General features: G+C 41.2%; 1 protein-coding gene across 4 annotated transcripts in view; it reads right to left on the bottom strand.

Annotated features, from left to right (window-relative positions):
- Pde10a (phosphodiesterase 10A) overlaps positions 1 to 13391 on the bottom strand; it is a 289793-nt gene that overhangs the window by 63709 nt on the left and 212693 nt on the right. For all 4 annotated transcript variants that reach the window (XM_047559021.1, XM_047559022.1, XM_047559023.1 and 1 more), the window contains 2 exons: positions 3759 to 3901; positions 1291 to 1383 (listed from right to left, as the gene is read on the bottom strand). In XM_047559021.1, the coding sequence (XP_047414977.1) occupies positions 1291 to 1383; positions 3759 to 3901 (236 nt within the window). The remainder of the gene's footprint in view (positions 1 to 1290; positions 1384 to 3758; positions 3902 to 13391) is intronic.

Below are 13391 nucleotides of genomic sequence, written 5' to 3'. Positions count from 1 at the left end.
CTAAGAGCTCCAGTTCATCCACACCTCGCCCCTGCTGCTATCCTCCTTTATAACCTCAACCACTCACCCTGGCGTGTGGTAGGGTCTCACTGACACATGTACACCCTGCTCACTTCCCATGTGTTTAGCAGCCATACTGATATCTTTTTTGGTGAGGTGTCTCTTAAAATCAACTCCCCTTTTTATTAAACTGCATTATCTTAATATTCAGAAGACTTTTTACATATTCCAGACACAAATGTTTTGTCAGATATGTTTTGCCACTATTTTCTTCTAATCTATTGATTGTATTTTCATCTTCTTCATAGTCTGACTCACATTTATACATAAATATTTTGCATAAGATATATAAACATTTTCAATATTTAAGCAGTGAAATGACAAGTTCATTTTCTTGAAAAAATAAGATTTTTAGTATACTCTTAAGTTATTGCTAAAATATATTACTAGATTATAGCTGTGCTTACATGAGTCATACATATTTGACATTAATCAATTAATTCCATGAAAAATCTTGGCATAATTTGTTTCATTTATCTTCTAAAGTAAACCAAATGTTTGTATTAACTAAGCACTACTGTCACTATATCTGAACTATTACTCCCTAGCATCCATCTTAAGACTCAATTTCTAGAGGTTTATTAAAACCATTTGATATAATTTGGTTTATAATTCTCTAAAGAAAGTCAAAATAAATAAAAATCTTTTCAAGTCACCTTAATATTCCATTTTTATAATACACAATAAAAGCTATGGTTTGTTGGGTTTCTACTTTATGTCTGGTAAGACTTTTTAACAGACATTATCCATCATCTTCAAATAAAGATATAGGCAGTATTATACCCATGTCAAAGATAAAGAAAATGAGGCTCAGAACTCACCCAATTTTACTCTAGACCTAAGAAATGACAGACTATAAAATCAGACCTATCAATATCAAAAGTATACAATTTTATCAGTATGCATTGTGTAGTATTTTAGCATATGATTTGATAAAGAATATGGTATAAGATGATGAAACTATAATGAGAAAAACCACCAGAGCTCCATCAGTTGAAACTCCTGCCTCTTTGCTGTTTTTGTAACATTATAAACATCTATAGCTGGATATTGTTACATATTAGTAGCTGAGAATCCATTATTTCATAAATACCTGCATATACCAACTGCTAGTAACAGGGCTAGTTTGAAGCAAAAAGGAAAGAAATGAGTTGAGACACATAGGATCAGGGCTTCCTGGAAGATGTTTTAACTAAGAAGATTGTTAAGGGAGGAACTCATTGTTTTCACCTGTTGAAGCGTGGGTCGGCATAGGCATCTGGAATGTTCAGGACTTCCCCTGTTCTTGCTACTTGACCAGCGATTCCTTTCTCAATTGAAAATCTGCATATACAAAAGAGAGAAACATGCTAATTGAAATACTACTGGTATAGAATAATTCTGAAACACTTCATTACCATCAAGTATTGAGTTAAAAAGGCTTATTTTATTTAAAATGTACATATTAATTTTACATTTACATATCCTAAACTGTCTTATAAAACATGTAAAAGTAAAGCAGAAAACATTACACAGTGACCATTTGAGACCTTGTTTTAAGATGTAAATTACAATATAATGTAATATAATTGGATCACAAATCCAAATTTAAAATTAACTGGTGATCTCCAGCACTGACCAATAATAATAAACTTTTATACATACAAAGTACCTTGTTACTTACAATATGCTTCACACAAATTTAGTGGATTCTCATGGGAATTGAGGCCTACATGGGTTCACTAATTTGCCAACATTCCTAAAATAGTAATGTCATAATAAAAACTGGAATACAGGCTGATGAACCAGCCCAATTACCAGCAAGCAGCTGAAATGCTTATAAAATGAAGGATTCCCAGGTGTACAGCACTGTGCTCTCCACCACATGCAGAACCCCATTCAGAGGTCAGGTCTGAAACTTGAGATGTTCAGACCTGGGTTTCCTGTTGTTTATAACCCAAGTACTATTTAGAAATAGGTAAGAAGCACTTTTGCTTCTCTAGCTTGTTACATTTAAAAACAATCAAAATAAAAGCATTAACTGGTTATATTTAATTACATTTTTATTATCTATATCAGTATTTTTCAGTTTTGTTATCTATATGTTTTCATTTATAAATAAGTTCTCCAATTAATAAGTATTTTTCTTATACTGTCTTACTATATTATCACCATACATACATTCATTTCAAAATTTAGTTAAGATGTCTACAATTCACAATATCTATGATTTTTAATAGTTCAAATGTAATTTCCATAATATCACATTATTAGCGTTATAGGAAATAATCATTACTGAAATGAAGCTTCACCTTAAGGATTATCAAGCAAAGTCAAAAAACACACAACACAAACAAGAATTAAAACATCGACAATTGGATCAAGCATAAACTCAAAGTTGTCTTCTTCCTTGTTTTCTTGTGCTTTGAACAGCAGAAGCACAAGTTAGACAGCAGTGAGCAAAGTGTCAGAGCCATTTCACAGTGTATGCGTGTCTGTCTGCTGAAAGCAGAAGGGTGGGGACTTTCACTCCAGCTCTGGTGGGTGGAAGCCCGTGTTTAAGGAGCATGCTCTGACAGTCCTGCTGGCACCGGCCAGGCATCTCAAAGTCATGGCAGCCACATGATCCTTTTCCTGTGCTTGTAAACACAGGTTCTGAGTTATTAATTTCAAAATCAGATCAGTTCCAGCAGGGTGAGGGAACACTCAGACCTTAAGAAAGAGAAATGGCTTCAATTAAGCTACTATACTAGGCTGACAAACAAAATAAGAAATCAAATTTTATAACTGAAAACACCTATGTAGTGTCCGTAGGTCAGAATTATGTGACAGGACTACTGGATCTATTGACGACACAGAAACAGAACTGGAGTGCCAGTCAGACAGTGGAGATGCTCTAAGGCAGGCCACGGCTGGCGCTCCCACGAAGAGTCTCCCTACACTGACAGACCGTCCAAATGAACGGCAGTTCTTCATGAATGGGGAACAGCGTCTTACTGGAGAACGTGCAGTATTAGAGAAGAGTAGCTGAACAAGGCACATAAAGTCAAAGGAACCACAGTATGAAGCAGCTCCCAACCTGTGCCACCACGTCTGGTTCTAAAGTCTGTGACAGTGCTCCTTGCAGGTTTCCAGCTGTGAGAAGCCTGAGCCATGGTCTTCCACCAACAAATAACCCTCACGCTGTTCATTTAAGTGACAATAGCTGCCACATAAAGAACAAAGAAGGTTTTAGTTTCAGAATGGAATGGAAGTATATGCTGCTTAAACCAATGGATCAATGAATGCTTGAAGTCATCAGTATACCAGATCAATTTCCTGTAATATCTGGACTGCGAGACAGTCCATATGCTGGAAAGAGGTGGGGGCCGAATCAGCTAAGTTCACCCTTGCTCCCAAACATGGGGAAACCTGCAGACTCCAGGCGGAGCATACTTTACCTACCTGGGAGCACTAGTAAGTTTTTCCAACATGATTTCCAAAAGGACCGCCTCCGGAAGACGGCATTTCCAGGAGTGACGCTAAAGCTTCCTAGGCGTGGTTTCGCTGGCACTGCAATGTCATTCCCAGAAGCACTACCTTCAGGAGGCGGGTCCTGGTGGGAATGATATCACAGTATGACAAGTATTGTCAGCATACCTGTGAATAGGCACAGAAAAGTGGGTAACAGAACACCTGCACACTGTGATCAGAGCATAGCACGCTCACTCCAGCTGTACCTTATCTCTTTGGTCTTCTTGAAGACAGGCTTTCCTTCCTTCTCCTCTCCGATATCAAAAAGGTCTGAATACAATTCCTTGTTCTTATGGTCTACCTGGAAGAGTGCACAACGGTCGGCATTCACCAGGTTTTTTGCATATATCTAAAGGAAAAAGGCAAAACAAGGGTAAGCCAATAAGAAGTTCAAAGACTTTATGGTAAACTTTATTATGAAATGAATAACTTCAGCCACTCTATACTGAGTAGAAAATTAGCATTAGAAGTGTACAAAGGTATAGATATAAAATAGCTTTTATGTGTGTGTGCATACAGATAGTATATAAGTGACTGCTGTGTGCTAATACTAGTAGATAACAACAAAAATAAATAACTGATATGCACCTCCACTGTTTTGTGTTGGATGCACCTCCACTGACACCGATTGGTGAACAGCTACTGGCCTAACTCCCCAAACAGCCCTTATGCCATCCTAACCCTCTTCCTGAAACTCTCAGGCCTCTCCTGGTGCCTACTCTGAGCCTCTGTCAACACTAAGGCCACACTGCACTGTGAATGATTGGTGCCTGTGACTAGCAGTTGTAAAAAAATATGAAATATGACCTCTAAAGAGACCTACAATTGGATATTTGCATTAGCTGAATTTACTTCCTACAATGTCTAAGAATTTGTAACTATTATTAAGTACTGACCATAGGCCAGACATATTTATACACTTTATGTGCATTAATTTACTTAATCCTCACAATAACAATATTAAGTTGGGGAAAATTTTTATCTCCATTAGGAAAACTGAAGCACTGGCAGGTAAGCTACCTGTCCCCATATGGCTAGTGAATGGGGGATTGATCTAGTACTTAAAACTCACACTAGCTGTTTCCTTAGCCCACGCTTTAATAACAAATATGCACTTCCACTTATAAACAGAAAATGACGTGTTCATTTCATCTTTCATTTATTCATCCATTTCCTACAACTGTACTGTATGCCTTGTACAAAAAAAAGTTTGCCAACCCATGGCGTAGCACTAAAAGATCTCCATGAGCTTCTTCAACTCCTTATTTGAGGAATGATGAATGGTATAAAAGTAGCCAGAGAGTGAAGAAGACTGAGTTGTTCACAAATATGGAAAAATCATGACATTCTGAATTATTCAGTAATGATAACAAGCCTCTATATTAAAGGTTCAATTATATTCAATTAAGATTATAACCCTAGTGACCAAGGTCTTGTTTGTTGCTTAATGCATATTTCAGCACCAAATACACTGACTTGTAAAAATCTGGATGAGATGAATAATTTTCTAGAAAAAAATGAGTTAAAAAGGGATTGAACAATATAAATTATACTGGAATCATAAAGATGATTCCCCATAAAAGAAACAAACCCATAGTTTCAACCATGAGTTCTTTCAAAATCTTCAACAGCCAGGTGCTGTAATCCCAGGTACTTGGGAGGATGAGGCAGAAAGATCACAAGTTCAAGGACAGCCTGGGCAACTTAGCAAGACTGTGTCTCAAAATTAAATAAAAACGGCTGCTCAGCGGTAGGGTGTTTGCCTAGCATGTGTGAGGCCCTGGGTTCCATCCCCAGAACCGCAAAACAAATGTAACAACAAAAAACAAAACAAATGTAACAACAATAAAATCCAACAAATTTCCATGAATTTAAACTATTCTAAATTCAGAAATGAACAATATTTTCTAGTTTCTAAAAAATTTATTTTTAGTTCTTTTTAGTTACACATGATAACAGAATCCATTTTGATATAATTATACAAGCATAGAATATATCTTATTCTAGGTTAGAGGTACATCCTTATGGATGTACATGATGGTGGGATTCACTGTGATGTTTTCATATATTTACATGGGAACATTATGTAAGATTCATTCCACTATCTTTCCTTTATCTATCCCTCCTCCCTTCCATCCATTCCCCAATATCCACATTACTGATACTGAAAACTGACAAGAAAATATAAAAAACAAAATCATAGATTTTCAGTTTAGGAACATTAGAAAAATAATAAAAATCACAGTAAATCAAATTTATCAAAGTTAACAAATGTTAAAATGTTTAAAAATACATTTTATTCAGAACTGTTCAGTATTCTAAACTCTAATTCACTACAGCAATAAGACAAGGAAAAAAAAAGAACGCTCTCTGACTATCATCCTGGCTGTCAAAGGTATGTGATTCAATTCAGCAATCTCTTATGATAAAAACTACACCATACCAAATGGCAAAATACCAGAACAAGCTGTTAAGATTAAAGTTAAGGACAAGATAAAGATACGATATCATAATTATTAACATGCAATTAGGCAAGAAAAATGTGGAGTATACATATCTAAAGAGATTATGCTGATAATGTCATTCATAGGTCAAAAAATCAAGAAAATCAATCAAAAAACAACTACAGGTAATAAGAAAGACTTTAAGATGAACAACTCTAAACAAACATTCACCTTTTCACTCTCCCAGAGACTCAGTTTGAAATGAGACTCAGATACTGAAAAGGAGTTCAAAATTACCTAGAAATGTTTTGGTACTATACCAACTCAAACTAGCACCCATGCATCAGACAAATAAAAGATATTTTAGAAGCATACTCAGGACACTACTAACTTTTTGACTATGTTGGAAAAGGGAATGTGCTCAAGCAAAAATATAAACACACAAATATGAGAAAGTAAAGGAGGGTGAGCTCCAAGAAACAGCAGTGAGCAAAGAAATCACCAAAATTATAATCAAACTGTAAAACTTGTTAGTAAACTGTATTTAAGAAATTATAGATGAAATGATAAGATAAAGGACACACCTAGTATGTGGTATGTGTGTTCATAAACATTCACACATCCAAAAATATGGAAAAGTAGAAGGTAAGAAAGGTGAAAAGGAGGAAGTGAAAGAGTTCAATTTGTATCCTTTTTGTGAAGGCATGACATGATACAGACACTGAGGGCTTATTGACCTTGACAGTAATCTTTATTTTAAATGTAAGCTTATGGTTGGCAGGGCTATCATCGTCACGTCGTGAGACTGCCTGAGAGTAAGGACTACAGAGACGTCAGTTGGACAGGGAAACAGAGGCAGATGTATCCCTGAAAATATAATTCAAGTTCCCATGCTCGTAAATGTAGAAGCCTGAATATTCACAGGATTTTCAGTCACACGAGCCAGTAAATTCCCATTTATTCACTCAAGTAGGTTTAAGTAGTTGGTGTTTTCAGATAAGGAAGAAAATATAAAATGCCAACAAATTTAAAAATTTAATTTGGAAGTCTTAGTTCTCTGAGTCTTAGCTAGCAGCTGGCCACAGGGCATCAGAAAACAAGGGGAGGCCTCTCCTGGTTGTTGCTAGGAGCAGGGAAAGGCAGCTGCTCTTGCACCTAGTTCTCGAGGACTAGGGTGCAGTCCATCATCTGCCACGCTCAGGGCAATCCTGTTAAGGCTGAACTGCTTCGCCCAAAATGTCAAAGTTGCCCATTGAGAACGAGAGTAAATAATCACCTAGGAATTTAAAGATAATCTAAATTTGCTCATCTGGAAACAAGACATCTTATCATTATCAAAAGGCCTCTGAAACCTCATTTAACCTCATTTCTTCTAACCCAGGGTTATCTTTGCAAAGCACAAATCCAGCTTAAAAGGCTCTGGCTGAAAAGCCTTGAAGACAACGTCCCCTCCAGCTCTGGTAACTTGGCCTTTCCAGGAGGGACCTTTCTGCTCAGGAGTGGACTGCTTCCCCCAGTCCCTCAAGTCCATTCCTCTTTCTGCCTCCCTTGCTTTGTCACATCCATACGTCCCTGAGACTTGGGTCACAGCATCAGTAGAACTGGCCACAGGCTCCCCAAAGCGGTCAGCTCTCCTCACCAGGAGCTTTCCAAGCACCAGCTCTTACCCTTTTCCAGCCCTGAGTGCCACAGCAATGTTACCTTCACGTGATACCTGATGCACATCATGTCCCCGCCTAGATTACAAGGTACACAAGGGCAGCCTGTCACGGTTTTGCTCACTGTTTTATAACTCACCTACTGCTTAGTAGAGGAATGTGACAGAAACTCAAGAAACACTGCAGAAATGGGAAAACAAAGCCTGGGGGTCCAGTGCCACAGAAGACACAGTAAGGAGAGTTGAAAACCTGGACCCTAAGAAGCACTGACAGTTTTACAATCAATCTACATCAAACCATAAAGAAATAAATTATTTATGTGTTATTTGAAGCATTTTAGTCCACAGAAAATAATGGAATGCTGCTTTTTTTATTTTTATTTTTTGGAATGCTTCTTATTTTAAAATATAGAATAACTCAGTGCCAATACAATGACCAAAAAAAACCTATTAAGCAATTTAGTTAAGACATAGATGCAAAATGTGAAAGCAAGTATTAACAACCGGTATGAGTTAAGAACACATGACTACTAAATAAGCTCTACCCCAGGAATGTAAGACTGGTCCGATGCCTGGTAGTAATATAATTTCCCACTGAATATGTTAAATGGATGAATTATATGGCATGTCACCACCTCTTGAAGGATGTGGACAATAGGCCCCAAAGGAATTTACATTCCTATTTCCCTGCCTGCCCTCCCACCCCGCCCTAAATGATCCCACCACCAAAACTCCTCCCATGACCTGGCCCTGACCCTGCCAGTCAAAAGGGCCCACTAACTCCAAAGTCACTAATTCCTCCCATGACCTGGTTCTGCTATCAAACCCAGACTCTCTGGTGACCCAGCTGCCATTTTGCCCCTGAAGATGTGCCTTTCCAGTGCTGAATAAAACGTCTCTGGTTCATGATGTCTGCCTCCATTTTTCTTTTTGTATTCCCTTCCATGTGCTTTCCATATGCTTTCATTTGGTTTTGTGGCCAGGAAACAGGATGTTTTGGGAATCTTTTTACCACTCCCCATTCCAATGAACCTCCAGTTTTTCTTTCTCTCCATGAGACCTCTGAATCAGAGGTCAATTTCTGCCATTTTGTTCCCACATGCCACCCTGGCCTTCCCATTACTTGGAGAGGTCACTGGCGTGCATAAGTGCTGCCAGTGGTGAGGTGTGTGTTGGGAAAGTGCCAGTCCCTCTGCCCCTGGTGGCAGTCCACTGGTGCTGGTTATGCTACCTCTCTCTCGCTCTCCCCCTGCCCAAAAGCCCCTGGCTGCCACCACCCCTGCCTTTACATGGCCTGGGTTGCTCTGACAGTCACCAGTGCCTGCGCCCAACCCGCTGGGATGGTGCTTGAACCATGGGAGGAAGCGCACACGCAGGTCTGAGCCCCAGGGATGCACTCCCGGAGGCAAACCGTGGGGTGCCACAGCACCCTCTGCCCTGTTGCGTCAAATGAGGTGGACTGATTCCCTTTCACCCAGGTGTTGGGAATGTCTGCCCTGACTTGCTTCAGTTTCTTTTCTGTGGGAGAAATCTGGTGGGTGAGACAACTGAAGGCAGCTGGCCTAGGCCACCCCAATACTGCATGAAGGTCTCATGTCCCAAATCTGACCCACATTCCTGATGACTCTGGAAATGCACTTCGTGTTGATCTTACTCCAGGGCTCGTCTTTTTGTTTCTCTCAGGAGCACCCACCCTCCAGATGACTTCACAACCTGTTTTTTTCTGAAGCAGGTTTTTGCCATGGACCGACTAACCCAAGACATTCTTAAAAGGGAATCCTAAACTGCTTTCCCCACATCGCCCCTCTCAGCTCCAAGCAGCCAGAACCATCAGTGTAGTGATGAATGACTGGGCCAAGAATAATGGGTACTAAATTCAGGAGAAAATAAAATGTTAATACCTTCAGGACATTCCCCCACGGCAGTTAATGAACGGATGCCCCCCGGGTGGCTCCATTCCCCCGCCTGGATCACTCCACCTTTAGTCCCTCTTCTGTCATCAGTCATATAAGGATTGGGGGGAGGACAGAACATGCCAAATGCTGACCCCACATGCTTTCTCTTCCAAGAAGCAATTCACCTGCAGCCCTGCCTGGCCTCTGAGAACAGGATATTCCTTAGAAAATGACCTGTTCCCCAGAGGAGAAATGCAGGCCCCCAATAATGTTGATAAGAAGAACCAAGTTTCCCTGAAGGAGAAATCTTTTATGACCAGATACTCATCTGGCAGGAAAAAGATCAAAAATCTGTCTCAGTTAATTACAGTAAAACTACCCGTCACCTGTCCTAGTCCAGAAATCCAAATTATTTCTTTTCTCTAGTGGAGACATCACCCAGAGAACAAACAGGCTTGCCTCCCACTATAAACTGAGGAACAAAATATGAAATCATGGTTCTGTGAGTAACATGAAAGAAATCTTAAGGACACACACACTGGCATTATCAAGAAGTTGGTTAGTATCCTCTATTCTGAGCAAAGCCCCAGCCAGAGGTCATGGAAGGAAACAGAAACTTCTGCTCCCTAGAGGCTCCAGGATCAGGGAACTGCCCCCTCACCAAAGAGTTTTCTCACTGTTTCTGTTCAGAGACCAAATCCCAGGGTACTACAGCTCCTCATTGGGTCCCCCTCCCCAAAGTCCCATAGGCCCCCAATCAGGATCCCCCTCAAAGTCCCACTGCCTCCTCATCAGGCTCTGCTCCTGTAAGCCCCCACTGCCTTCCTACTCCTCAAACCCCACACTTGTGTTCCCCCTCTACTTTGCCATCCTCTCCCCATACACAGTCTAAAACTCTCCCAGCAAAATACCTATTTCCCCTCTAGGAGGTTGCAGAGGCCAAAGGGACAGTCCGGGTACATGTCCCCTTCTCCATGGGATATATGTCCCAAATAGAGGACAGATTAGGCTTATTTTCTGAAAATCCTACGAAACATAGGACGGAGTTCACCCGTATGACTCAGGCTTACCACCTTAGCTGGGCAGACATGTGCTGTATATTGGCTTCCACCCTAACAAATGATTAGCACTCGCACATTTGGCAAGCAGCTAAGGACCATGCCAATCACTGTCATGCTCACAAAACCCATATCCATCCTGCAGCAGAGGTTACCACCCCACAGATAAACCAGACTGGACAGATCAGCATCAAGCTGCCTGAGTCATTAGACTCCAGCACATGATTACTTGCCTCCTTGAAGGCATAACAAAAAATTCTTGTACCCAGGTTAACTGGGACAAGGTAAGGGAAATTACCCAGGAAGCTGATGAAAGCCCCAGCCTCTTGCTGGCCCCGCTTACTGAGGCTGTTACCAAATAGACCAGCCGAGACCTGAACGGTCCTGATGGCTTTCTCTTTCTCCATTTTAACTTTATCAGCAGGTCTGCACCTGATATCCATAGAAAACTCAGTTAGAAAAGGGCCCCAAGACTCCCCAATCCAACTTCTAGACACTGCTTTCAAAAAGTTTTTAACAATAGGGAAGATGAGGTCAAAAAAGAGAGAGATAAGCATCTTAAAGCTAAATATCAGCTCCTGGCCTCAACCATCCAGAGCCCTAGGAAAGTCCCTATGATTCCTGGCCAGACCCCTAATCCACCACCCAAACCCTGATTCCAATGTGGGCAGACTGGACACTGGGCAAGAGCCTACCCTAACCCTAACCCCCCACCAATCCCTGTCCCAACTGTGGGCAATAGGGACATTGGAAGGACACTCCTCCCCAGGTACAGCCATGGAACGAGGGAGTGTGGGCCCCACCGACCCTGCAGCCTCAGGTGGTACGCAGAGGAGGCCTGCTATTCCACTGTGAGTGACACTGAGACAAGCCTTTCCCTTGTGACTCAATGGCATGGTCCCACTTTAAGGAGATACCCCAACCATGGCAGTCTTGAACACCCCTACATATCCTCTAACACACTTCCCATTTTTTGCATATTTGGATCCCTCTTATCATCCCATTTTTTTCATAGTTGTGCCCCATCCTCCTACTGGGTCAAAATCTCCTCCACAAATTAAAAGCCTCCATCATTATTCCCTCTTTAAAGTTCATCTTTTTAATACATTCTAGCCCAGATCTGGTCCCTGTGCCCCCTAAGCCTCCTTGAATGTTCTTTTCTGGATAGGATTAACTCCAGTCTGGAATACTTCTCAAACTAAAATAGCTAAACACCATTCTCTGGTTCACATCCAACTATAAAAATCCCACTCACTATGTTACCCTTCCCCAATATCTTTCAACCCCCTGAACCCTCAGAGGTTTAAAACCCATCTTCTCCTGTTTACTAGAGGCCAGTTCCTCATAGCAGCCCACTCTCATTACTCCCCCACTCTCAGAGTGAAAAACCCAATGGCCAATTCTGGCTAGTACGGGATCTCAGAAAAATCAATGAGGTGTTGTCCCCACATACCCTGTAGTACCAATCCCTACACATTTTTATCTCATATCCCAGCCTCCACCATACATTTCCGAGTGTTAAACCTGAGATGCCTCTTTATTCCCCTTCATCCTGCCTCACGCCCACTTTTTCCTTTACCTGGACAGACCCACACACTAAATAGTCTCAGCAGCTCACCTGGGCAGTTCTTCCACAAGGCTTCCAAGACAGCCCTCGCTACTTTGGCCAGGCTCTCCAGTGCAACCTTGCCACCCTAAATTTCTCCCCTAGCCACCTCATACAGTATGTAGATGATCTCCTGCACTGCAAACTTTCACTAGAACATTCCACACATCAAACTACTGCCCTCCTTAACTCCCTGGCCTCCTGGGGCTACCACGCTTCTCAACCTAAGGTCCAGCTATGCACCCCTCAGGTGCAATATTCAGGCATCCTATTAACCCCCACTTCCCACACCATACCCCCAAAGACACTCCAGGCATTTAAGGACATTCGCTACTATCAACCAAAAGGGGCATGTTGTCCCTCTTAGGCCTTTTTAATTATTTTTGCATTTAGATATCAAAAGTCTCCCTCATAGTCAAATCCCTTTATGAAGTGTCCACAGGGAATCTTTCAGATCCTCTTCCATCTCCCTGTTTTTTCTTCTACCATTCCTATTCTCCAGACTCTCTTCTTAAATATCCAACTTTTACTTGCCGAACTCTAATCAGTCTTTCTTCCTGTCACTCTTCTCAGAATACAGACGAGCCTTGGGCATTCTTAACCAGAAGTCAGGGAACACCCGAACCCCACTGTATTCCAATCCAAACAATTAGACTTAGTTGATCAAGGCTGGCCCCAGTGCCTCAAGGTTTTAGCGACAGCAGCCTTCCTGATCCCTGAGGACACAAAATTTGCATGATATCAACCTATTACTGTTCTTACCACATACTCCCTCCCAGATCATCTCAGTCATCGGTCATTTCTCTCCCTTCCCCCAACCAGAGTCCAAGTACTACATGCACAACTCCTGGATCCCTTAACTACCTTCCAGAAAGACACCTCCATTAAACCCTGCCACTCCTCTCCTGACAAAAAACCCCTCTGTCCCCGTGATTTCTCACTCTTAATTTCCTAATGAACCCCTTTTCACATATAACTGAATCTGTTGATCCACTTGCCCAAAATTCCTAATGACACTTTCTCAAATGTCCTTCCACCTTTTCTTAACAACACTCAGAGACAAATTAAATTCATCATATTTACTCCCCCTTCACTTTTCTCCTCCTCAAACACTAGACCTCATTTTGGTCTCTGGCTCCAAGGGGCATTCACTGACTGACTCCCCCCACCCAAATTTCT

This window comes from Sciurus carolinensis, chromosome 7, assembly GCF_902686445.1.
Source record: "Sciurus carolinensis chromosome 7, mSciCar1.2, whole genome shotgun sequence".
Lineage (NCBI taxonomy): Eukaryota > Metazoa > Chordata > Mammalia > Rodentia > Sciuridae > Sciurus > Sciurus carolinensis.
This window is presented reverse-complemented; position numbering and strand designations above follow the sequence as displayed.